This window comes from Rhinolophus hipposideros, assembly GCF_964194185.1.
Source record: "Rhinolophus hipposideros genome assembly, chromosome: 2".
In the NCBI taxonomy this organism is placed as follows: Eukaryota; Metazoa; Chordata; class Mammalia; order Chiroptera; family Rhinolophidae; genus Rhinolophus; species Rhinolophus hipposideros.
In genome coordinates, this window is record NC_138048.1 from 51320148 (window position 1) to 51347585 (window position 27438).

Here is a 27438-nt window from a genome sequence, read left to right on the forward strand (position 1 = left end):
TCAGGAGTTTTGAGACTTCTAGGGATTTGTGGTTTCATCTATAAAGCAAAGGTAGAATATGAGGGAATTCTCATTCTACTCCCTCAATCTTCTCCACAAATCAAGTGACATGATCATTTTGCAAGAATGAGATATAAGAAATGGAGTCATTATGGGAAGTTCACCAGAGTCTAGTGATGCATAAAAGACGTGATGAGAAACAATTGCAAAAAGGCTGTGAGCAAGAGTTACAGGCATCTATAACTTATTCCACTACTGCTCTGCAGTCGGGAAGTAGGAGTTAAAAATACAGGCAGTAGGGATTACTGAATGTTAGGAACAGATATAGAGAATTTCCCTGCTTCTTCCTGTTCATTTTACAGACTGAAAGTTAGGAGCAAAGGTTTCACTCAAATCTCAATAGCTCTCTCCAGCTAATCCTTTTTAAAAAGGGTCAGATTCCAAATTGACCCATGCAAAAAGAACTCTCTTTAAAGGGAAGCTTAAAAATCACATCTTTTTTTTTTTAGTGGCAAAAACAATCATAATTCTGATTAAAGTTCAAAAACATACTGATCAGAAATGAAATCATTTTCTGCCCTAATACTTCCTAAATTCAGAATGCATGGCATTAATTCTCTTTAGTCCAAAGTCAGCTATTTTTCTCTCTTATCCCTATAATAGAAATCAGAAAAATTACCTCCCTCTAAAAAGCACAAAAATTACCGACACTGTATGTGTGAATTATAAAGCTATTGACAGTAAAATATACATATCTATCGTAACAAAAAAAATAACCATTGGTCAATGAAATCTATGTTTCTTCATATTTAGAAGTATTTTATGATTTGTTTATAATTAAAATTGTGAAGTTTCTGCCTGTTAGAAAAAAACGCACAGTCTGATTAGGAACACTGGCCTTTTCTAATAGGTCTGCATAATTTGAATACCGAAGTAATGAAGTCTTATAATCATTACTGGTAGATTTACCTACCATGCTACAAAAGCTAAAGTATTGGTTTTACTGCTTTTTAGATATCTGACAAGCCACACACCATTCCACTACTTTCTGTGGGTGTTTAATTCACAGTTTATTATGAATTGAGAATTAAAAAATCTAAGCTCAAAAAGTGACTCTACCCCACACAAGTCTTGAAAAACTAGGTCTCACTTAACTAAGAAGTAAAAAGAAGGGATGAACTAGATGATCTCTAAAGGCTCATCCAGGCCAATATTCTGCATTCTAAGTAAATGTGACTCTCTATTTTAACTCCTCCAGGCAACTTCCTGTTGGAGCTATGAAATGGTCAAAAGGCAGTTTTGACCTTTCTAGAGGTCAAAATTCTAGACTAGAGGTCTAGACTAGAGGTCTAGAATTCTAGAGGTCATATTCTAGACTCAATCTAGAATATGAGTCTAGATTGATTTACCAATTTAGCTAGTAGGTAGCTTTTAAAACCCTAAAAGTTATAATCACTACAAAGGCTTTACAACAGAACAATCTAAAAACCACAACTCAATCTTTACAGCTAAGAATAAATCACGTGAGTACTGTAAGATTTTATTTGTTAAAAATGAACAGCTTTAGAATAGATCTAAATGTAACTTTTCCAAAAAACACCAAAAAGTACAGTGTAAAGCGTCTCCTCATTAAATACAAACTTTCATTTTGTGATGCACTGCATCAATGTTTTGCATATACCTTGATGCAAAGGAAAATACATTTAAGTTGCATCTTTTTTAAAGAAAAACTTTAGGAACTGAAAAAGGATGACTACAACCACATTCAAAGAAGGAAATTTTCCTCCAAGAAAGCATATTCTTTTGTTTATATACAACACATTAGCACTGAAGAATTTTAATTTAGTTGTAACAAAAGCACAATTTTGTATTTAAAAAAAATGAAATTACAGATGCATGAAGAGCAAAAGTTTAATATACCAAAGACACTGTTGTTTGATGAACTTAATGTCAATATTTGGGGCAATTTTTAAGGTTTTTCAAAAAAAATGCATTAATAATAGCTTTGTACAATATTTAAAATAACAAGACAATGAAAACATCTTTATACCATATTTTCACAAATTGTTCTATAGACAGCAAACTCGTGCTCAGTTGTTTTTCCTTTGCTTTAAAATAAGCTATCAGAAATTCTAAACCAGTCTAAAATGTATTGTTCATGGATCAAATCTAAGCATTCATTCTTGCAAAAATGTTTTGCAGTGAGTCCTTGGCCTAGCGAGAGACTAGAGTTTATTTCCAAATTGTGTGACTGGCTTCCAATAATCCTTTATCAGTAGACTTACTGGCAAAATACCAGATATTAAGGATCAGATTTAATTCTTTGGTATAATAAGCATGGAACTGTTTTTGATAGCTTTCAGTGGCTAGCATGAACCACGTAACCCAAGGAGCATGGGAGACAACAATGAAATCTAGTATACAATGCAAGGCAGGCAGGAGTTATTAATGTTTTGTTTCGCTTTTTGTTTTTGTTTGTTTTTTATAGGGGAGATCAACACTAACAATACACTCTAGGGAAGCTAACACCTACTTAGAGGTTTTAACATTATAGCAAACCAAAAGGTTAGCTTCAAAACGGCCAAACTTATCGCTGGGTATTTTGCTGCATTTTGGCATTATACCATAGCTTGTAGATTACAACCATCTGAGGACTCAGCACTAGCTTGGCACAGCAAACTAACTCCTTCTTCCCCTCCAGAGTGAAAGGTATAAAATAAGTTTATAATGTTACTCTAGTCTCATTTTGCATTTTTTCCTTTGTGACATGTACTAGTTTTGTTTTTGGAGCTGTATACTGTTTATTTAGCACGCTTAAACGCTGATAAAATTTAACTTTTCGAATAAGAAGTATAAGACTTTATGGCTATGAATTTTACTATCAGAATATCTAAGGGACTCAATCCATTTTAATTTTTCTAAATTTCATTTGGAGACTTCTTTGTGGACACTAGACTCAAGATTACCATAAATCCAAACAGTATAGCTATGACCTGGGTTTTAAAGTTTTTCACTTCAGTTACCAGTACCTGTCTTCAACCTATTTCCTCTCATGCTTTTTTCATTTACTTCCACAGACTGTCAGATTTTTACATTGGATCTTCTCCAAGGCTCTACTAGATAATTTTGTAAACATGCATTTATAGCCTTCAAACAGCAACATTTTAAACTGAGACTAATGCCTAGAGTCACCTTTCTTGTTAAAATTTCAACTTTAAAGATTTACAACTCTAGAGGATTGACCTAATACTATCTGAAAAATGAGCCAAGTTCCAGATATTCCCATAAACCTTAAAACCCAAAAGTAGAATTCTAATTTTTTTAATAGCGCTAATGAAAGTCAACTGCACTTATTACAGCAACACTATTAAAGAATAAATGACAGCAACAAAAGGACCTACTCATATTTCTGAAGACCAAGATTTATCATGGCAAAGTGTAAAAAATGGGCCAAGGAGATGAGATCCTAAATACCACTATCATAAAAATAATTTCTCTTTCTGTCTTCTTTCTGCTTCATGAGGAACCAAAAAAGTTAAACAGAACTGTTCTGTCTGGACCAACCAAGAAATCTTTAAGAACAGATAGGTATATTCCCTGTTATTCTTTCAGGGCACTATTTATACATGTTTAAAAAAAAAACAAAAAAACTTCAAAAATAAAAATAAGAGTAATTTAGCCTTGTGAATATTTTGAAATAAAGTTCCTTGAATTTCTGTGATAAACTCTTCAAGCAATTCAACTTTTTAAACAGAGTCATCACTCCAAAAGTCCCTTTGACATGGGATCTATCCCACGGTTACAAAGCGGCTTCCTCCTTTGTTGAACGTGAGAGTGGCTCTTTGTTCCTTCAGGATCCCAAATCGCTCATTCAAAGTCATCCCTGTCTAGAGAAAACAAAACAAGACAAAAATTAACAACTTGATTGTAAGCCATATTTGCCTTGGAACAATGTGCTTATACATAATGGTAATTCACAGTAACAATAGCTAACATTTCCTGAATAGTTATGTGTAGGAACTCCTTTAATTGTAACAAAAACCATATGAAACAGGTGAATTTAGTGATGTTTAGAGAAGTTAACTTGCCGACTTGCAGCTCCAGCATTTAAACCAGGCAGTCTGAGTCAGGATCTCTTATCTCCTAAGCACTATAATGCCTACATTATATACAAAACACATATACTATAATGCCTATAAATCATATACCCAAAGATTTCTCTATCTGAATTATTTTTAGGCTCTGAAAACACTGCTACCTACTCTAGTGATACTTCTGATAAAAGTTGGGAGTTAGTCTTGTGAATATTTTGAAGTAAATTTTCTTGAATTTCTGGGAACTCAAAATGAAATTCAAATCAAAATCTGGCTTCTGATAAATAGCAGGAAGTACACCCAAATTATACCTCATCATTTCTGAAAGGAAAGTGGTAAGAACAAAATAAAGTAAAAATAGCAAATTAAATTTGGTCTAATTTCTGAAGATATTTCATATCTTCAATTCCACAGATTTTGTCAATGGATATAAAAAAGTTATGTGACACAAAATCCAACACCTATTCATGATAAAAATTCTCAGCAACTTAAGAATACAAGGGAATTCCTTCAGGAATTCCCACTTCTACCCAACATTGTACTGAAGGTCCTACCTATTATAATAAAGAAAAGGTTTAATGACTGGAAAGGAATTTGGAGAATGACATGATAGTTTACCCAGAAAATCCTAAGGAATCTACAAAATTACAAAAAGTAGTAAGTAAATTTTACCAAGATCACAATATCCAAGGTTAAAAAATTTACCTGTTTTCCAACACTATTTATGTCAAATTGCAGGGGGACACCTTTAGGAACTTTCTTTACATCAGATTGCTCCCGTTTTGTTAAGAATGAGGGTACAGCAGTACGAGTTAATCGTGGTTTCTGAGTTCTATTAGAAAAAAATTAAAATGAAATTAGACCAGTTTAATCAAAAGAAGAAAAATAAATCATTTGCTACATAAGGTATATTAACTTGTACTCATGTTCAAAGATATTAGAGCGATTTTGTGTTCTCACAAAAAAGTACATGATTCTTGATTGACTAGGGACTAAAATTTATAATCACTCAAAGAATACCTCTTTAAGTAGAACTATAAACTTTTCAACCATTTGGAATGATTGGTGATTTCCAAGTCTTGATTTTCTCCTTAAAAAAGCAACCTCTGAAGTCTTAAGAGACCCATCGCACATTCTTTTAATTTCAATTACTAAAATAGCAGTATACATCAAAAACTCCATAAACCTGGAAAGTTTATAATGCAATAAATATAATGGTTAACTAAATTAAGATCATCTAGATAAAAGAACACACTATGAAGACTTCTGAAAGGAGGTATGTCTATGTGTACTGAAAAGCAAAACTGTTCAAAATATACTGGGAGGAGGGAAAGAAGGGAACAAGTATGTATAGTATTATTTATTATACATAAAAAATAGATGTATATATTATTTGTTATACATGCACCAACTTTTAAAATAAAAATACTGTTGTATGTGGTTGGTTACTTTGGAGCTGTAGAACCAGGAATCAAGGGAGCTTTTACTTTTAACTGCATACTATACTATTTCCATTTATAACCATAAGTATTACTGTTATACTTGTCTCAGTTTATTCTAACTTGGACATCATACTCTGAGCACAAGTCCACTAACTTTCTATTATATACTGAAAGGTTATAATTTCTGCAAAATAAGGAAAAGACTTACACTGGGCACTGCACTGCTCCAGGGTTATCAATGGACACAGTCAAAATTCCTCCATTTGTGGTGGAAGTTCGCCATCTATTTTCAGAAAAACCAAAAACTGCATTAGAATGGAAGTTTATAAATCTTACAGTGCATTTAAAAAGCATACATTTTAAAGCAGTCATTACTTTTTTCTTAGCTTTTAAAAAATAGATACCTGCGCCCCATCATGATATAATTAATCAGCATCTTGGGTACAGGAACTAGACAGTTTATTAAATATTTTTCAGTGTAATAAATATATGCACATTAAAAAAACCCCAAATAATACAGAAGGGCTTCTAAAGAAAAGCAACCGTCCTTCATCTCACTACTCTCCCTATTCCTGCTCCCTAGCACAGTACTTTTAGCCTTTCTTGTTCTTAATGCTGCTTGTTATCTCCACTTCACTAAACAAGATGCTTGTGTAATATTTGTTATGATTAGGATTCATCATACTGTCTTTTAGTTTTCCTAGCTAACTCTAAATGTTTTGATGGCTGTATCATTATTTTACTTCCATTATAACTTTAAATATATTTAAATCTCTTTCAGTAGTTTCTTGACAGCCTCCCCTCCCCACTTATAAAAAGTAACTCTGTTCTTTCCTTCCATCTCTTCTCCCACTTTGTACCTCCCACTTTTTATCAGCTCTCCTATTATACTTATGTTAGTCCAAATCTGACATTGACATTATATTCTGTTACCAAATTAATAATTTTGCGCTTTGCTCCATACGTTCATTCTCAAAGTTCAAAACAGCCAGCATTCATATTATTACAATTATGTAAATATTGTTCACGTAGAAGCAAATAATCTATTATCATTTTCTTCCTTACAGTTTCCAATGTCATGATTCCTGTGTAAAACATTTCTGCCAGTATCAAGTTTCCTTTCTTACACTCCGATTGCTCAAAATCACGCCCCAGTTTAGGTGGCATGATATCTGTCTGGACCATAATCATGTTTTGTATGTTTGGTTTTCCAAAATTTTGAATAGTTTAATCCCAAACCCAATCATATTGATGGAATTAGAATGTTACAAATCATACTTGGGAAGTGCAATTCTAACAGACAAAAAAATATTTTTGAAAAACCTTTATAGGGATAAGGGAAAAAAAGAATATGTGAAAAGGAAAAATATCTATTGTTTTTAAAGGTTTACAAATTTTACAGAAAGCTCTATGGATTTTCTATTATTTATTCACTGAATAGGTTCCTTTGTATAAAAGCAGTTACAGAAAATGAAGAGCTGTTTCTTTAAAATATAATAATCAGGTAATAAAAAAATTAAAAATAGAGCATTGTATTTGGTGCTAAAACTGTTTTGAAATACTGATGTGAAAATACAAAAGATTTTTGAGGGGAAAAATAGCAAAAAAAAAGGATTTATTTCAGGCTCAATGGTTAATTTACTTTAGGTCTCATTAAATTTATTTTGGACCAGGGCACAAAGTATTTTGGGTCGCTAGCATTCTAGGAGTTTGGAAATGACATCGTGAAGAACAAATTGAAACTTACTGACGAGTTCTCTTTGCTACTACATCGTCTAGCAGTTGTTCTGTGTTCAACTGGGCCTGAACCTGAAGGGGAAAAAAAAAGTAATAGATCCCACAGAAAGCAGAGGATTTGAATCCAAAGATTATCCTCCTAACTTTATAATCCACTGTGATATGTGTATGCATGCAGGAGGGACACGTGCTTATTCTGGCAACACCTCTTTGTTGGGATTCCTGAATCATAACAAGTAGTAAAAACAGGCATATTCCTAAATAACATTTTAAATTCTTATATGATGTTGCTATTGAGGACAAGAGAAAAGGGGGGTGGAAAAAAGAAACTAATCTAATGTCATATTCTCCACACCGCAAAACCCAACCCCTACCTCAGCTATGAGCCATTTCTATGATTGCAGATTACTAAAGATGATTGTTCAGGATCCTTTGTTTGGGTAAAAAGAAAACACCACACCAAGGGTTTTTTATACCTTCAGGCCTCTTCTGAAAAGAAAAGTTGCCTGACGAGTGTCTTTCTGGTGACTTAATTTATTTCCACTCCTGGTATAATTGGCTGGAATGTTATTTCTGCAACAAAAACACACATGAGTAACAGTCTGAGCCACTTAACAACATTCAAACATCTTGAAAAAAATAAGCAAAAATAGTTAAATTCATAGGCTGAAAATCTGACATATACTAAATATAAAGATTGAATTATTTCCTCATTTACATGAAGCTATTGAGATTTGATTTATAAACATCTCCCTCTATAGCATATTACATAACAACTTGGTTACTTTTGAAGTAATTTATCTTGCAAATTTTCAACTCTACAAAATTCCAAATATGTAAGATCTCTTCTAAAGACATTAGAAAACAACATTTTTAATGTTATTTCTTAAATTTGGCAAAAGACGTAAGTACAGATTTATTTACAGGATTAGTACAAAGAAAACCCACACCTACTGTGCCTAGTCAAACTGCTAAAAAGAGAAAACCTTGAATAACATCTTTTTCAGTTTTCTCTTCCTTTCTCACTCAGAAACATTTACATATTAATATACATTACAGAGAAACTTATATTCTTCCACTGCTTGCTCCTTCACACACAGAACAACGTATCCTTAATTATGTTTCACTTGACGTTTATCAATTCCTGTCTAGTTTCTATAGAAAGTTGGTACAATATGAGAAAATTTGTATATTTACCTATTTAATTATTTTTATAAATAAATGCTTAACATATTGCTTAATATTACCTCCACTCTTATAGAGGCTCAAATACTAAATTTCCCTAGTTAGCCCAATTAGCATGGGCTCATTAATGAATGGCTCATGCAATTGACAAGTTTTTAGTAAGTGAGAAGTTCTCCGTTTCCAAAGATACTACCAATTGATTCCCGAAAGAAAAAGAGATGATAGTTAAGTAAAACTGCAATTTCAGCCATTCCATTTATATACAAAGACTTCATTTCAGGGTTTTTTGTTCTGTTTTGAATTATTTTATACTATAAAGGTGAATAAATGGTACTTGAAACTGAAATAAAAAGGTAACTTTGCAGCTTATCAACTTCCTTTTTGCCCACTTTATCCTTACAGAGAACAAAATGCCATAACAATAGGTCATAATATTTAAGTTTTTGTTATGGCTTTCAATTTAAATTAAAATAATCTCATCTTAAGAAACATTCATGCAGAATTCTTTCTAGTTTGCTTTCCACAAATAACATAGTAGGTCTGACAATTAAGTCCACAAACTTGTTGCAACAATGTTGCTAACCTTTTTTGATTATCAGAAGGATTATTCATTATAAATTTGTACCAACTGGACAAAGAGTTAACCAAGTTAACATCTGGAAGTGCTGACAAGGTTGTGTGAGAAAGTTAGATGACCTGAACTTTTTGCCAACAATGCATGGCTCCTGCATCACGACAAAGCACCAGCTCACAGGGCACTGTCTGTGAGGTAGTTTTTAGCTAGTAAACAAATAACTGTATTGGAACACCCGCTCTACTCGCCTGATCTGACTCCCAGTGACTTCTTTCTTTACCGGAAGATAAAAGAAATATTGAAAGGAAGACATTTTGACGACATTCAGGACATCAAGCGTAATACGACAACAGCCCTGATGGCCATTCCAGAAAAAGAATTCCAAAACTGCTTTGATGGGTGGAATAGATGCTGGCGACGGAGCATGGCTTCCCAAGGTACTTCGAAGGTAGGTGACTATAGTGATATTCAGCAATGAGGTATGTAGGATGAGTTTGCGAACCTAATTGTCAGACTTTGTGCACTGTTCTATTAAGAGCCTTTGAGACTGAGTAACAAATTCAGCTTTCAGAATTCCCAATTTTGAATAAATCTGCCTGAGGTGTTTTTACCAAAACAATTACCTTTTGCAATTTTATTCTGTATGTCAAGAGAGGTAAAGAAGCAGAGTGATGCTTTTATAAAAAGTTTATAATTAATTAAATTCATCAGTAACACTGGGTCTAAGAAATAAGAAAGGTTATTTGTAAATGCTTCCATATTCAGATAGACATCTCAAATATCTGTCTTGAAAACGACAAGAGAACTATAAGAATCATTGAATATCCATTCCTTTGAACACTTAGGAAAGAAGTATGTCTTTATGCAAGATAACATATTATTGTCTTGTATCTGAATACTTACTTTCTATTTAGCTGGTTAGGTCTCTTGAGAACTGCAACTGTTTTTCTCTGCACTTCATTTTGTCTCAGAAGGTTTGCCTTCCTTTTTAATGCTGGAAAATATCGTTCTATATTCTTTAAGAAGGCAAGAAACTATGTTAATCAGACTGCTTTTTGCTATATACCCTATTACAATAAACATTTCTGAGGCTGAATGGACAGGGTCTGACCACTACTTAGATGTGCATGTTAGAGAGAAAAGCTAAAATGACTTGAATATTTCCAGACTAAGTGACTGAAAAGACCACCATATTATACATAAAATACTTGCAACAAAAGAAGAATTTGGACAGAAAATAATTTGTTTCTATTTTAGATCTGTTCAGTTTGAAGTGCTCTGGGGGATGCATAGGTGATGGGAAACATGAGTCTGGCACTCAAGAGAAGAACCGGAAAGCCAGAGATATAAATTAGGAATCATTTACATAAACATGGTTTTTGATATCAAGTCAAGGGATAAAAGGGCCAAGTTCCAAAACAAATGTGTGAGAAAGAAAAAAAGAGGAGGTTGTAATTATAATAGCAAAGAATCCTGAGTACAAATGGTTACACAGAAAAAAAGGAATCAAGAAAACTCAGTTATCATAGAAAACAAGCACATGAAATGTCCACTTTTTCCCCTCCACATATATAAATTCAATCCATCATTGAAGCCTAATTCATGCATCCATATTTTCCATGAAGCAGTTTCAAAAGTCCTGGACAATACAGACCATATCTTAATCTGGACTCCCTTATATTTTAATCATACGTGAAGTACTTCATAAACATCGATAGACTAAAAATTGCAAAAATTATGTCTTCATTTTCTTGAACATTTGGAAAATAAGTAAATGTAAAAACAGGGATAAAGAATTACCAAGAGTATAAGAGAAATGCTATGAAATCAGACTAATGACTCATTCCAAGCTTTGTATTTTGTCTTTAATAATACCTTTTTATAGGTAAATGTGAAAGATCCTTCTATGATGCTGCTGTCACGTATTATTTTACTTCAAAGCACCTGCCATATTATAATCATATAGTTATTTATGTGATTATTTAATGTTTACCTGAGTTTTCCATAAGGTCAGGGATTTTCTGTTGAATTACTGCAGAATGTCTTGCGTGGAGCACATAGTAGGTACTCAACACCACTAATTAAATGATAAATGCATGGACTACAACTGTAACAATCCTGATTAACACATGATGACTGTGTGCCATGGATCTAAGGGTTGTATATGTATATAAATGTGTTTTAAACAGTACAAGGAGGGATAAGTTTTTCTTTCATAGTTTGTTGTTGTTGTTGTTGTTGTTGTTTTAATGAAAGGCAAGAAGCATTTCTTTGAGATCCAAAAGAACAGCCATTCAGGCCTCTTTCTGCCATCTTTCCATGTAATGTAAACATGCCGCCATAATGACGTACATGAATATCCTGGTCAATGCTCTGAAAAGCATCAACAATGCCAAAAAGAGAGGCAAACGTCAGGTTCTTATTAGTCCGTGCTCCAAAGTCATCATTCAGTTTCTAACTGACGATGAAGCATGGTTACACTGGCAAATTTGAAATCATTGACGATCACAGAGCTGCGGAAATTATTGTGAGCCTCATGGGCAGGTTAAACAAGTGTGGAGTCATCAGCCCAGATTTGATGTGCAAATCAAAATCTAGAAAAATGGCAAACAACCTGCTCCTATCCTGTCAGTTTGATTTTATTGTACTGACAACCTCAGCGGGCATCATGGACCATGAAGAAGCAAGATGAAAATACATAGGAGGGGAAAATCCTGGGAATTTTTTCCTAGGAATGTAATACATACGTGGAAATAAAATGCCTCAATGAACCAAAAAAAAAAAAAAACCAGGGCTATTCAGGCAGCACTGATTGAGGCCGAATCTAATGCGTGTTCTCTCTTTCACAATAATTTTGATATAAAAAATTATTCCTTGAGCAAAAGAAATCGAGGTTTTTAGGTTTTTTTTAATGTTAAATTTTATTAAGGTATTATTTACATATAATAAATTTTTAAGCGTATAGCTTGATGAATTTGGGTAATTACAGAGAATCATAACCAGACAATGACTCATCTGTTACTAGAGTTTCGCCTTTTCTACAATTTCAAATACAGGTCCTCAAATAACATTGTTTCGTTATAATGTTGAGGAGATGCCATCAGAACCTAACTCTTACCCAATATAATATTGTATACCAACCACACTTAAATAAAACATTTTTTTTCAAGGAGGAAAAAAAAAAAGAACCTAACTTTCTTTTATATCAATCAGCCTATGGTAAAATCGGTTTTGTTGTACATCCTTTTGCTTTAAGTCACAGAATCTATCTATAGCGTCCTACAGTAAGTGAGGACTTAACTGTAAACGGAATCACACAGTACCTAGGGTTTTGTGTTTGACTTCTTTTGCTTAGCATGATGTTCTGAAATATATATCCTTGCTGTCTTGTGTATTAACATTTATTTCTTTTTATTCCTGAACATGATTCCATAATATGGAGATAAGAGGTTTATGTTTAACTTCAAAATCAGATAAATGATTAAAACTACCTATAAGCAGAAAACAACTGCTATATATATATCAACAACAAATTTTTTAACTTCACAGAAGTACTAAATGGTTTAAGTATTATCTGAGTCAAGTTAAAAGTTCTACAGAGCATTAGTTTTAGGAAATTTGGAATCTAAAAGCGAAGTGTTATAGGACTGACACAAAGTTCTATATTCCAGTAGAACAATCCCTGAATAACTTAAACACAACGTATACTTGACAGATACTTTAATTTGAATCTAACCAAAAATAAAATTCATTCTTAGATACAACCATTCCCCTCTTATCATAGACATTTGCTGTATTTACAATAATGTAAATGAGTATGCTATCTTTCTCACCTATTCATTTCATAGGTAAGAAAACGTATATTTTTATTGAAATAAAATCTCACCAATTTATATAAACTACAGTAAGGAAGAGATAAAGTAACAGAAAGTCTAATTATGGTCAGAAGTTTTTTTTTAAGTAAAATTTCAAGTATATACAGCAATTTAAGGCTAATTAGTTATTTAGGTGACTTGTTTAATGAATAGAAAAGTATAATGAGTTATTTATATATAAATGAAATTTTCTAAATTGCTAGAAAATAATCTGCTTCACAATTACTACATTGTATCCTAATCAGACTCTTAATCGGAATTGGGGTTGAGAAAAGGGTTTTTAAAAGAAACAGCAAATTTCAAACCACACCTTTGCCAAAATCATTCAAACTTTGAATAAATAGATCTTATTTTTCAGTATATTCTTAGCATTCTGTAATTTAACATTTTCAATTTTCATTATTTTCAAACAACTACCACATATTAGGTAACTTGAAATATTTACTGGAGCAAGTAATTAGCAGTTAAACCCCAACTCCATTCCAGTATCTAGATCCCATTAATATTTTCTAATTTCTAATAAATAGTAAGCGCCATGATAAAATTTTAGAGGAGAAAATATCTGTTGGTGGTGGCAGAATAGAAAAGTTAAGAGATCTAACACTGTTGTGGTTCTTAACCAGAATACACGCATTTGAGATAATTTAAGGAATAAATGTCCTGAATTTTTTTTACAAGTACATATTATGTTTTCATAATGAGAAAACCAAAGATTAAAAAATAGAACATTAAATTCCTTGGTAGCTCAGACTTACTAAACTTAAGAAATAAAAGAAAAACCACTTGTGAAACTATTTTAAGAAATGCTTTGACCGATTCAAAAATTACTCATTGAGATGTGAATAAAACTATTAAAATTTGAAAAGTAGTTAACTTATGGTAGGTAAATAATTGTTAACTCTAATTAAAAATACCAACTGAGGGGTAGTTATCTATCCAAGGGAAATGAAAACCTATATCCATACAGACTTACAGGTAAATGTTCACAGCAACATTATTTACATACCTAAAAAGTGAAAACAACCAAAATGGTTCAGTGAGAACAACTGGTAAATGGATAAACAAAATATGGTATATCCATATAATGGAATGTTATTCAGTAATAAAAAGGAATGAAGTACTGTGTTTCCCCAAAAATAAGACCTAGCCAGACAATCAGCTCTAATGCATCTTTTGGAGCAAAAATTAATATACGACCCAGTCTTATTTTAACATAACATAACATAACACCGAGTCTTATTTTATTATAAGACCAGGTCTAATATAATACCAGGTCTTATATAATTATATTATAAGACCAGGTCTTATATTAATTTTTGCCCCAAAAGATGCATTAGAGCTGATTGTCCCGCTAGGTCTTATTTTCAGGGAAACAGGGTATTGATACATGCTATAACATGATGAACTTCAAAAACATTATGGCTAAATGCCAAACCATGTATTATTATGATTCCATTTATATAAAATGTGCAGAAAAGACAAAGTTACAGAAAATCTACAGAAAGTAGATTAGTGGTTGCCTGGGGTAGATGATGAAGTAAGACTGAATGAATAAGAGATTTCTTTTTAGAGTGATAGAAATATTCTAAAATTAGATTATTGTCATGATTGTATAACTGTAAATTTTCTAAAATTCATTAAATTGTATGCTTAAAACAAATGAATTTTATAATATAAAATTATATCTCAATAACCTGTTAAAAATTGTACATACACACACGCACATAAAGTCAAGAACCTGTTAAAAAATTTGTATTTGAGAATGTGGAAATTTAGGTATTATTCATGCATGACAACAATTTCACCTTTTTATATAAACCCCAAAGTGCTACATAAAAAATCATATTGAAATAAAATGCTCTGTGAAGGTCATTACAGAAGTATTAGTACGAATAAAGGAAAAGGGTATCTGACTCAGGATTAAGCCATCATTCTACCTTATCACTTAGAGGTGGTCGATTCATAGGGCTAATTCCTTTTCGAATTCCAGTTGCTTTCCTAGCTGCAAGCCCAGTGATAACTCCATAAGGACGTTTCTTTCCAGGCATCACTCTTCCTCTACGACTCAGACTATTCTTACCAAAACCTGTAAAAGGGAAAAAAAAGAAGAAATGATATCCATCTAAGAGGGGCTCACAGGTGACAAGATATTCTATTTCTTAAGCAGGGTGAAGAGTATGAGTGTTTTATTTTTTATTTATTATGTATATAATATCTTTAATAATATTATATTATATATACATATTTTTTAACTACATAAAATATCTCATTTTTAAAGAGGCAATAAGTTGCACTGGAAATGGTTCTGTTGCGTTAATGAACTACAAAGGACGAAGGATTCTCACATTTCCCCACTAGCTACCCTCTATCTTCGGCATTACTTTCTCAACAAACAGGACAACTTCAATTTTCCCTGTGCAATGTGGTAGCCAATAACCACATGTGGTTACTGAGTACCTGAAATATGACTAGTATGAAATGAGATGTAACTAAAGAATGTACAATATTTCATTAATTTTATTATTATATGTTGCAATGATATTCTGGATATACTGGGTTAAACAAAATATATTATTAGTATGTGGTTCACATTTTATTTCTGTTGGCGCTGATCTAGAGTGGAATCACTATCTTTATCTCCCATTTACTTACTACGTTGCCATCTGTCTTCTTTATTTTCAGTTCTACTATATTCAAATTGCTTTTGCTGAAGTCCCCAGTGAGTTCCAAGGACATATTTTGGTCTCTGTGGCATGTGACATTACTGATTTTGCTTTTCCCGTATGTATCTTACCTATTTAAATACTTTTTTTCTAATTAGGAAAAACCACATGCTCACTGCAGAAATCTTAGAAACATATGAGGCACAAATTAGAAAATAAAAGTCATCAATTATTCCACCACCTAAAGATAACTACTACTAATATTCTTTTTCTAGTCTTTTACTTGTATATATACATTTAAAAAGTTAATATTTTTAGTTTCAACTATTTTTAAGCAACTCCAAAGACTATCACATGAGGTAAATCACAATTTTTAGTATCAAGTGCCTAGAAGGTGGATTGAGTCAATCTTCTAGCGACCACATTTCAAACTCTACGTACTGTTTTGTAGTCCACATTAACACTACATTGTGAATATTATCCCAGATATATAACATTCTTTGGTTGCATTATTTTTTAATGTGCCATACTTGATCAAATCAACTTCATATTAATCATTTCAGTTACTTCTAATGTTAAATTATTATAAACATTGCAGTAACACTATAGATTAATATTTTTATACATATTCATTATTTCCTCAAATTATAAATTTCCAGAGGTTGAAGTGCTGTATCAAAGAGTAGAACAAATTAAGAATTTTGAGTTATACTATTAAAAATCCCCTCCAGATTGACTATATTTATTTATATTCCCAGGAACATAAGAATGCCACTTTTTCCATATCACTGACAAATTTGAATATTCCTTTTAATCTTTATTACATGGTATTTGAAAAAAAATCTTATTTGGTAGTTTACTTATCTGGCAAAATGAACATTTTCCATGTGTTGTTTGGCTGTGTTCCTCCATTCACGAACTGTCATGGTCATAAATCAGTTTTCTAGGGTCAAGTTTTAATTTCTTTTGATGCTTTGATACATTTATAATTAATTTTTCAAGAATTGACATTTTTACAATATTCAGGAACATGTATCTTTCCATTTATTCAAATCTTCTTTTGCCTCTAAATTGGCTAAGTTTTGAGCTCTTCTTCCCATAGATCCTGCACATTTCTTGCTAAGCTTATTACTAGGTATTTTATACATTTTGTTGTCAATCACAAAAGACTTTTCTAGTAATAATTTTCATATTGTCATTCTTGGGACTACAGAAAACTATTAAAGTTTTAATTAATACCTTTTAATCAGCCACCCCACTGAACTGTTATTGTTACAGTCTTTCAAATTTTCTTGGGATTGCTGAGTGACAATCATATTACCCACAAATGATAGTTGTCTTCCTTCCAATAATTACACCCCAGATTTGTTTATTTCTTAATGCACCAGCCAGAAATTCCAGAGAGTCATGCTAAGTAACAATTGTGATACTGGGCATTCTTAATCTTAATTCTAATTTTTTGGAGGGAATGTCTTTAGAATGGTATCCTGTATAATATCACACACCTGTAGATGTGTAACAGGTCTTCCAACAGAAAAGCTTCATGATCAAACTAAATAAAGTTAAGTTTTCCTTACTGCAGCATTTCTCGGGACTAATGTATGAAAAATCTCTAAGACAGAGATAATAGTATATGTCATTCTCAAACTTACTTAATTGTAGAATGCTTTTCTGTGTTGTACCTATTTTGAGACCAGAGTCCAACACAACAGTTAGGAAAACCTGTTGTGTTTTATGATGGTCGAATTAGTCACCAGTTTATTGCCTTTCAGTTCCCTATTCACTTTTCACTGTCCTGCTTTGGTTATGGAACACTTCTTTTACCAGCTGGCACCAGGTGAAACTTTGTCAGTAGAGGGCACTGGAGGGACTCTAAGGGGCTTTTTCTTTCAGGTTCCCGTGAGCACCTCAAGACTTGTTTCTGTGGTACAGGACACCCAATGGCACTCATTATCCCTCCACCATAAGCTGAGGCTGTGGTGCGGCAAGAGAGAGGCCTAGGGCACAAAACTGGAGAATGAGTGATGCCTTAAATTTGGGGCTCTAGGCTTCTGTATACACGCAGATCCAGTCTCAGGCATTGCTATAGTCTGGCCCTACTCACCCTCCAGCAAATTTAAGCTGCATCACCCCCACAGATGGTTTCCCAGATAAGTTCCACCAGCATAACAACTCAGTTGTGGGGAGTTCTTCCAGATTTGTTCCTTTCTTGGGTGCTCTGCCTCAGTACTAAAGGTATTGATTTTATTACTTTTATAAACAAAGAAAAAAGCAATAAAGATACAATATTTCGAATTAAATTATTGCTGCTCTATGTGTGATTTTCTTCTAGAATTGCAACCAAATGAAGATTAAGCATGTTGGGGGAACCTGTATATTCAAATGAAATCTACAACTACTTGCTATTTTTATTTGGATTAAATGAAGCAGCTACCATTAACTGTGCTAGGCATTGCACTGAATACTTTAACCTAAGTGAGACTTGATGAGGTAATGATAACATCTTAATTTTTGCAGGTGAGCAAAGTGAGGCAAAGAACAGTGATTATCCAGAAGTCATAGTTAGAAAATGGAAGAGCCATGATCTAAGTGCAACTTTGTGTGGCTGCAAAATGGAACAATTTTCTAAGCTATTATATAAAAACTAAAGAATAATAAAAGGTAGAATGTAATATATGGTATAATTCCAAAGAGAAAAACTATTATAGAAAAAGTGGGCACTAAGCTAGGTATTACGAAATACGCCAAGATATGACTAGGAATATAGACATGAAGTGATAACTACAAAGACATGGTCAACTACAGCATATTGAAAATAGAGACAGTCTAGGGAAAAGGATAAGAAGTGAATGAATGTGATGGGCTCAAATCAGAGGGCATTTAAGTGGGGATAAAAACTACAGTTGATAAGGAATAAAGGGGTCACAGAATTCATGATCAGATTACATCAGTCTAGAAGCAGTATCATAGATTGAATAGAAGAGGGAGAGAAAAGGCAGTGAGACCATTTTAGATGTTATTGCAGCACTCTAACAAGACATGATAAAGGACCAGGAGAGGAACAAAAGAAATTTGAAAGTATTGTATTCCAAAAGAATGAATGAATTAGTGAAGTAAAGAGAGAAATTAAAGCTAGGAAGAACCCTAGCTTCGTACCAGTTTTAAGCTCAGATGGGAAAGTCTCATTAACAGGAATAACATTGATTAAAAGGAGACAAGTATGGGATAGAATTCTATTCCTGAGTACCTTCTATTTCTGACTGTTCGAGTCATTGTTCCATACTCATTAACCTTTCCATGTTATTTATTTCTCATCAGTGGCTTCTCCTCTACCTTCCAACAAGCCTAGATCACCTTTTCCCCTCTTCTTCCCTTTCTATCTTTGAATAAACTCATTAGCCATATCTCAGCTTTAGCAATGGTTCTACCCTTTTCCCCAAAAAAATAAGACTTAGCCAGACAATCAGCTCTAACGAGTCTTTTGGAGCAAAAATTAATAAGACCTGATCTTTATATTATGTTATATTATATATTACATTGTATAAGACCCAGTATTATGTATGATATGATATATAAGAGCTGGTCTTATGTTATAGTAAAATAAGACCAGGTCTTGTATTAATACGTACAAAAATAAGATGCATCCAGCTAGATGTTATTTTCGGGGAAACAGTATTTTTCACCCTTTCCTTGTCATGTTTCATAAAGAAAGATCTATACATACTGCCCCAATTCTCTCCCTTCTTATCTTCTGTAACTGCCTTACATTCTAAAAAGCACTAGTAGGAAGAGGTACTAAAGACAGCATCTAATGCAACAGTCTTCTTAGTTTTTATCCATTTAACCCCTCTAGAAAGTTCTCTTCTGTCTTTCCAGAGCAGCTTCATTCTCATTACTTCAACTACTACCTCTATGAAGATCCTTTCACATTTTCAGCTCTATCCAGTACAGCAGCAGTTTAACACTAGCCATGTATCAGAAACACATACTGAGCCTAAAAAAAAAAAATCCTCATGCCTTCCTTACACAGACTTTGATTCAGTAGAAATGGGAGCGCAGCCAGAGCATCAGTCTATTTTATATGTTCCACAAGTGTAACCAAGATTGAGAACAACTAAAACTAGAGACAGAATGTTTCAACTTTCTTTTGAATCCTTAGCCCAATCCCTTCCTGAATTTCTTTCTCAGACACACATCTACTTGCCTCAATTTCTGGAGTCTGTTGAAGATATGAAGGATTTTCTGGGAAATGTCATAACACTGACTCCATTCTAAGTCAACACACAAATATTCCGTCTCTTATACCTCTAAAAGAAACAGCATTCTCAAACTATTTGGTCTTAGGACTTCTTCAAAATTACTGAGGAACCCAAAGAGTTTTTGTTTCTGTGGGTTTGTGTTTACTGATACTTATCATACTAGAAATGAAAACTAAGATATTTAAAAACTATTATTTCATTAAAACAATAATAAATTCACTACATGTAGGGCAAATAACACATTTTTAATTAAAAAAAAACCAACTTTTTCCAAAACAATAAAAAAAATAAGAACAGTAATACTGTTTTCCATTTTTGCAAATCTCTTTATTGTCTGGCTTAGCTGAAGACAGCTATATTAGTATTACAAAAATAGTTTTGACCTTTTGGACCTGGAGTCTTGGGGATTCCCCAGGGTCTCTGGACAACACTTTGAGAACAGTTGCTGTACAGTATTCTACCACTGAAGGACATTTAAGTTGTTGGTACCAGTATTTATTGAGTGACTAAATTGTATTTGGGGCACAGAATTAGAAAGACTTCACTCACTTATTTGTTCAGCCATCAAAAATAATTTATTGAGTATCTGCCAAGGGCTCTTTGCCCTACATGTGCTCTTACCTCAAGCTATCATCCTCACTGACATTATAATGTGGAAATATAAACTTTTCTTAACCAATAAGAGCTTATAAGACAATCCCCTAATAATCTGCACACTGACAGCAGGAGCTGTTCTATTTTAGGCCGTCACATGTAAGTAGAGAACATACAAGTGCAAGTTCAATCTTGTAACATTCTAAGCTGCCCCTAGATATCATTTATCTCAAGACTCAGATCATAACCCCTTGCTAAAAGGAAAGCTCCCATTTCACCTTATCCATTAAATCGACACTAATCTTATTAGCACAAAATCCCCACCTAAAAAGTCCTATATCGGAATCTCTCATGATATTTCTCAACTCTGTTTTTTATCTTCTCTCTATTATTAGAAATCCCTTAAAGTAAAAGACTGCATCTTTATATACCCTGAGTACCTGGTCAGTCCAGAGCATTTATAGGGTATTTTACATATGGTAGCATAAATGAATATATTTCTGCCTTCAATGAACTCTAAAATCATTTTAAAACAAATTATATATAAAATATGGTATGATGTGTAACATTTTAAAGAAAATTTTAAATATAAATCACTATAATTAAATAATAATTTGCTATAGCTAAATACCTGTCACGAACTACTTGGGTTCCAGAAATTATCAAGGAAGAATAAATTTTTTTGTAGGGTCTAATCTTAGCTACAGACCCTATTTATAAAAAAGCATTTGAGAATATGTTGGCATGTTAGTTGTTAATCATAGAACTGATTATGTTCGACCCACTGGAGATTATTTTTTATGTTTTTAAATATATAGGATAAAAATCAACTTAGGAGCTAGTTTATCAAACATAATTTCATGTGTAAAGAAGACCTAGAGTTTTAAAATTCCGAACAGAGGTTTATTCTAAAGCACTGATACAACTGCTAAAAAAGTTAATGAGTCAGATATAATTAAGTGTTCAGTTATGCCTTAAATCCATTTTGGAACAAGATGGTTAAAAATAAATAAGCTTCCAGATTACCAAAAATAACTATATATGTAGAGTTCCAAAATCATTAGATCACATCTAAAGCATTCAATTCTGAGTGTCACCCTTGAAGGATTTAACAAATCCTAAAGGTCACGGATAAGAGAGAGTCTAGAAGTTATTTTCTATGCAGAACAGTAGTCTCTACATATTTAGTTTTCAACAGAAAAGGAAGTTTGCTTCCTACAACTCTGTAGAATTAATAGATAGGCATGATTGAATTCAAATCAATAAGTTGTCTTGTGAGGTGGTATGCTCTTTCACTGAATATATTAATATTTAAGCTGGAGTTACAAAGTCATCCATCAGACAAGCTACGCTGTTAAAGGAACATCTAATGGGGAAGGAGGTAAGACCTCATGATATGTAAGGTCCTTTACATATCATGTTAATAATTTATAATTTAAATACACTTTAGACTATTTTTATGCTGAAGTTACCTTTAAATGACTTAATATTTTTAAGAAACAGTGCTATAAACTATTTAAGGCAACTTAAATTTTTAGCAGATTTTATATATATATATATATATATATATATATTTTTTTTTTTTTTTTTTTTTTTTAATTGGGGAAGGGGTACAGGACTTTATTGGGGAACAGTGTGTACTTCCAGGACTTTTTTCCAAGTCAAGTTGTTGTCCTTTCAATCTTAGTTGTGGAGGGTGCCGTTCAGCTTCAAGTTGTTGTCTTTTCAGTCTTAGTTGTGGAGGGCGCAGCTCAGATCCAGGTCCAGTTGCCGTTGCTAGTTGCAGGGAGCACAGCCCACCATCCCTTGCGGGAGTCAAACCAGCAACCTTGTAGTTGAGAGGATGCACTCCAACCAACTGAGCCATCCAGGAGCTCAGCGGCAGCTCAGCTCAAGGTGCCGTATTCAATCTTAGTTGCAGGGGGCGCTGCCCACCATCCCGTGTGGGACTTGAGGAATTGAACTGGCAACTGTGTGGTTGAGAGCCCACTGGCCCATGTGGGAATCGAACTGGCAGCCTTCGGAGTTAAGAGCATGGAGCTCTAACCGCTTGAGCCACCGGGCCTGCCCAATTTTTAGCAGATTTTAAGATTAAATAAAAACGAGAGTAAATACAAATCACAAACATAGGGTACTGGTATATTTCCTCCATGTTCTAAGTGTGTACTAAAGATAGTATACTATCTCTACATAAGTAACAGCTCTACATTCTTACTTCCAAAACTTACCAGAATTCTGTTGGATTCCCCATCGTACTCTCATCCTGAATTGCCGGGCGCCACTTTGCTGGAGTCTTCTATTTAGTCTTGGAAAATTCTGCTTCTTTCCTTCCTTTCGATTCAATTTGATGATATCATCTGTGATAGAGAAATGTGATGGGTTATTTGTTTTCATTTTTAACTTAATGACTCAATTATGCAGTCTCATTTTCTAGTTCACAGATTTCCATGCCCCTAACTTTTTTTCTACTTTGAAAGCACTTGCATACTACAATAATGATAAGAAGATAAAAGCTCACATCAGCCAATACACTAGGACCACTGAAGAAAGATTTTGTAGGAAAAGTTCAAAACCACAGCCCAAAGCAGTCCTACCAATTAATAAAGATTTCTGTTATCCATAGTATTTCTTTCCCTGATCGATGTAAATATCAAAAGTCTGTTTATAAAAATTACCAATACTTCTTTCCATAATCACAGACTTCTCCAGTTGTTAAAGATGACTACCTTTCAATAAAACCACAAGCAGTCAAAAAATAAATCTTCCAATTAAAAGTCTAAATTTCTAAGTTCATCGCAATAACCAAATATTTATTAAGCATATACTATGTGCAGTGAATATATACTATGGCAGGCTATGCTGCAACAGAAACAAACAAAAGTAAAATATAGTCCCGCTCTCAATTAGTTTAAAATTATTGATGGAAACAGACATGTAAATACCAAATACAAAATCAAGTAAGTACCATAATAAAGATATAGTATAAAAAGAAAATACTATTGGTTTCCACTCCTTTAGCAAAGTAATTCAGGGTTACCTTATTTTTCTTTCTACAATGCTTTCTCTAACCCTCATTATTTCCAAAAACACTTTCAAAGTATTCCAAGGTAATTCACAAGTATCACATCGCTCTAATATCACAACAGAACAATGTAAAGATCAGAAACAAAATGATCTCCAGATTCCTATTTACATCTGTTAAAAGGTGATTAGTAGAACAGGGATAAAAGTCAATAATATCGTAATAACTATGCACACTAGATGGTTAATAGACTTATTGTGACAATCGCATTGTAAGGTACATAAATGTCGAATTACTATGTTGTACACCTGAAACTAATACAATATTGTATGCCAACTTTAATAAATTTAAAAGATTACTAGAAGCCGAAAATATTCATTGAAATTGTCCAAACAATTTCTCCCAAGTTCCAACTCCAATATTAATTTTGATGACTAAATATAAAGCAAATAAACCAAAGAAAGTGAACACGGTCAACAACTTCTTAATAAAACATCACAAAACTAATTAACCTCACTGATTTTTTTCCCCCAGACTGTCTAAACACAAATAATCTAACAACTTTATCAATATAAGTAGTCTTTTTCTCAAGTCAAAGAAGGGAACTCAGATTATAGGAGGTTTTTTCTTATATATTACTACTCTACAAATCTGTAATCCTTAAGACTCTTAATCACATTCAAACAAATATTCATATAAAATAATTCAAATCTCCCCAAAGTACTTCATTATCTTCTTGAGATCAATCCTTCAACTACAAAAAGAGTTCTTCAAAGTTAGACACTAAAAACAGTTCAAAAAAACAAATAAAAAGATTTCTTTTATACCAGATATATGAGCATATTAAATTCTCAGTGAGCATAAAGGAAATAGACACTACTTTTGAAACATTACTTTCCCTTGACAAGGTGCTATTCTTCACCAGAAGTCTAAAATTTCAGAGCCATGAGTACACCAAAAAAATGAATGTGGTCTGGGGACTGTAAAACAAAAAAAATTTAAAATAGAGCATTATAGAGCATAAACACAACTAAAAATTAAAAGTAGCAAAGTGTATAACAAGTATAAAATTATGTTTTATATTTAAACACTTTATTATCTAAATCCTCAAGTTAAATGAGCTATTACGGCAGAGAGGATTCTTCCAATCTAAGAGAATGGCTTTCTCCTACTCAAGGAGAAGGTAGGATAGGTACCAGAAGACAAAAAAAATCAATTATGATGAGCTACTTTTATAAAAAAGTTGCTTCCATAACACCAGGGGTATATACATAGTCCTAAAAATAGTAATAGCAGTAACTGAGTACCGTGAGACATTGTTTTGACATGTATTCTTTTAATTCTCACAACAATTCTATGAAATAAGTACAATAATACCCGTTTTTACATTATGAAACTGCGCCACAATGAGACCAACTACTGGTAATCTTGGTAGATATCCTACATGAATATTCATGTAATCCTGGTAGAACCACTATTTAAAACAAACAAACAAAACCAAAATTAGATTCTAAAATCTCTGCAGATCTGATAAAACGAAACATTCACAAAGCACAACAGTTGTCTAAAATAGATACTGCTTCATCCCATCTCTGTAAAATTCTCACTAAAACAAAACAAAAAGGCACCTGACAGAAAGCTCTTGGAGTACTACTACATCTAACAGTTATGTTCTTGGAGGAGAGAAAAGAGATCAAGCTCTCTATTTTAGCTATTCACAGCACTTCATTTCTACCTTCAAAGAGAATTATCGCTCAGTTGTCTTCACTTGAACATACGAATCATACAAAACACACACAAAATCCTAGAAACTTAAGAAATGCATTGGTTCTGAAAAGACTTCTTTAACACTTTCTGCAGTAACTACAGCTTAGGGCTCCAGAACCAGAACGAAATCCTTGCTCCATCACTTACCTGTTGTATGACTTCGGGCAAGTTATTTCTCTAAGCCTCAGGTTTTGTAAAATGGGAATAACAACGACTTACATAGCACGCAAGTATATATATATATAAATACAGTGCTTACTGTTCTAAGCAATTGATATATGCCTTGACTCATTTAATATTTACAGCAATCCTCTGAAGTAGATAAGCCAATTTTTACCACCTCTTTACAGATGAGGCACTGGGAAGTAACTTGCACACAGTCACAGCGCTATTAGTGGCACTCGCGGGATTTAAACTGCGAGTGCGATTCGGGATTCCCTGTCTTTATCATTGGGAGCACATACCTCATAGGATTATTAGGAGGATAAACCGAGTTAACACACATAAAATGCTTATTCCAGTGCCTGGCAAGCACTCAGTAAATCTTCGTTATTATAGTTTTCCTCAAAACACTTCTCATTCCTTTAGGGTTCACTAGTGACCAGCAGTAAGACAAAAGTTGAGACCAAACCTATTAAAGTTGAGGCCAAACCTATTATTTCTGGTGATGTCCTTAATCCACAGACTGGGCTCTGATTTGTGGCAGTCATGGAAACCAAGGGAGCTTGACTTCTGACTAAAAGCTGTGCAGATGAACTACAACAAACGAAAAACACCGTCCTCGGAAAAGTTACCCCTTTGTATCCACTGGTCAGGTACTTCTCAAACATCCAAAACAGAAAGAGGAGGCGGAGCTAACCCCATCTAACAGAATTTGAATCCAGACAAAAATGTAACTCCTTTTAAAGTAGGTAAGCCAAACACAGCCTCATGCCTCAGTAGTGCTAGATCTCAATATCGAATCGAAGCACCAATCCTCCGGCTTTTTACACAATCATCACCAAACCGCCGGGCCTCCCCTTCTTAGACGAGCTAGACCGCACGCGTTACCCGTCTTCCTATCAATCCTCGGTGTTTGCTGGTTTTTTTTTCCTAATTAGCTAACTTGGAGACCCAGAGAAGGCATTGTGCTTTTCTCGGCACCGCCTAATGAAGTACCATCTACTGAAGTCCCGCCTTGCGATCTTTTCTTTCTGACAAACGCTCGGGGGTCGGTCAGTCCGCGCCCAGTGGTGGCCCCGAAGTCCGGCACAGGTCACAAGTCGCCAACTCTCGGGGGCGTCTTTACGCTTCTCGTTCGGCGCCAGGCAGAGGCCCGGGCACAGAAAATGCCCCGCGAGCCCTTTTCTGGAAGTACTGATTTTAACCGAATGCGGATCCAGCCGGGCTCTCCGAACCTGCCTCGGAAAGGAGGGCTGAGTCGCACCATTCCTCTCGCTCCCGACAACGCTCACAGCGAACACGCTGGAGGGGAAACCCCGGAGTCCCCTCACAAAGAGCTGGGGCCACCCGCGAGGGGTAGCGCGCCTCTAGCGGGACAGAAGCTACGCGCCCCCCGACCCTCAAACCTGTCCGGTCCCGCACCGCCATCCTCCTCACCTCCCTCCTCAGACACAGCGCCGCCGAGGGGACGCCGGGATCCCTCGGGCACGACCCCCGCACTCGGCACCAGCCGGCGCTCCCCGTCCCCAGCGGCCCTCACTGGGTCCCGCCCACCGCAAGAAAACTCGATCCCCAACTGCGGCCAACCGCTCCTTCCCCCACAAACCGCGATACTTGGTTCCACCCACACCCTCCCCCCACTTCAACTCGGTCCAACTCGGCTCCTCACCCAGAGACATATCAATTTTGTCGAGGTTTTCATTACTGCGGACTTTCGGCGGCGGTGACGGGGTCGCCGTGGCTCCCACTAACCGGGTACCAAACCGGTTCATGGCTGGAGACGTCGCGCTGGATCAGTCAGTGGAGAAGGCCACAGCCTGAGGCCTGCCACCTCCCACTCACGCTCACGGACTAGCCGCACCGAGGGACTGCGCACGCGCGCTGGCGGCGTCCTCGCCCTGCCAACCGCGGCGGCGGCGGGGGGCGGGGCTACGGAGACCTGCGGCCGACGGAGCGGCCCCACGCTGGGACTTGCTCCTAGCGGCCCTTGCTGGACAGGAGGAAATATTGCACTCGCTACTCTAGGCGCTTGAAAGGGCAGTCATTTCAGCAGTTCGCCTTTCC

At 34.6% G+C, this 27438-nt stretch overlaps 1 protein-coding gene and 1 pseudogene across 2 annotated transcripts; one reads left to right on the forward strand and one right to left on the reverse strand.

Moving 5' to 3' along the window:
- Nucleotides 1-1528: 1528 nt before the first annotated feature.
- Nucleotides 1529-27248, reverse strand: FYTTD1 (forty-two-three domain containing 1). The gene is made up of 9 exons (XM_081076138.1): nucleotides 27044-27248; nucleotides 22652-22780; nucleotides 14845-14993; nucleotides 9936-10048; nucleotides 7750-7846; nucleotides 7284-7345; nucleotides 5745-5819; nucleotides 4800-4926; nucleotides 1529-3887 (listed from the first exon to the last, which is right to left on the reverse strand). Exons 1-9 carry the CDS (start codon nucleotides 27144-27146, stop codon nucleotides 3789-3791), a joined length of 954 nt encoding a protein of 317 aa, XP_080932264.1. The 5' UTR covers nucleotides 27147-27248; the 3' UTR covers nucleotides 1529-3788.
- Nucleotides 11249-11766, forward strand: LOC308508795 (small ribosomal subunit protein uS8-like; annotated as a pseudogene). Its single transcript has one exon. The product of its transcript is annotated as a small ribosomal subunit protein uS8-like (transcript).
- Nucleotides 27249-27438: the final 190 nt, after the last annotated feature.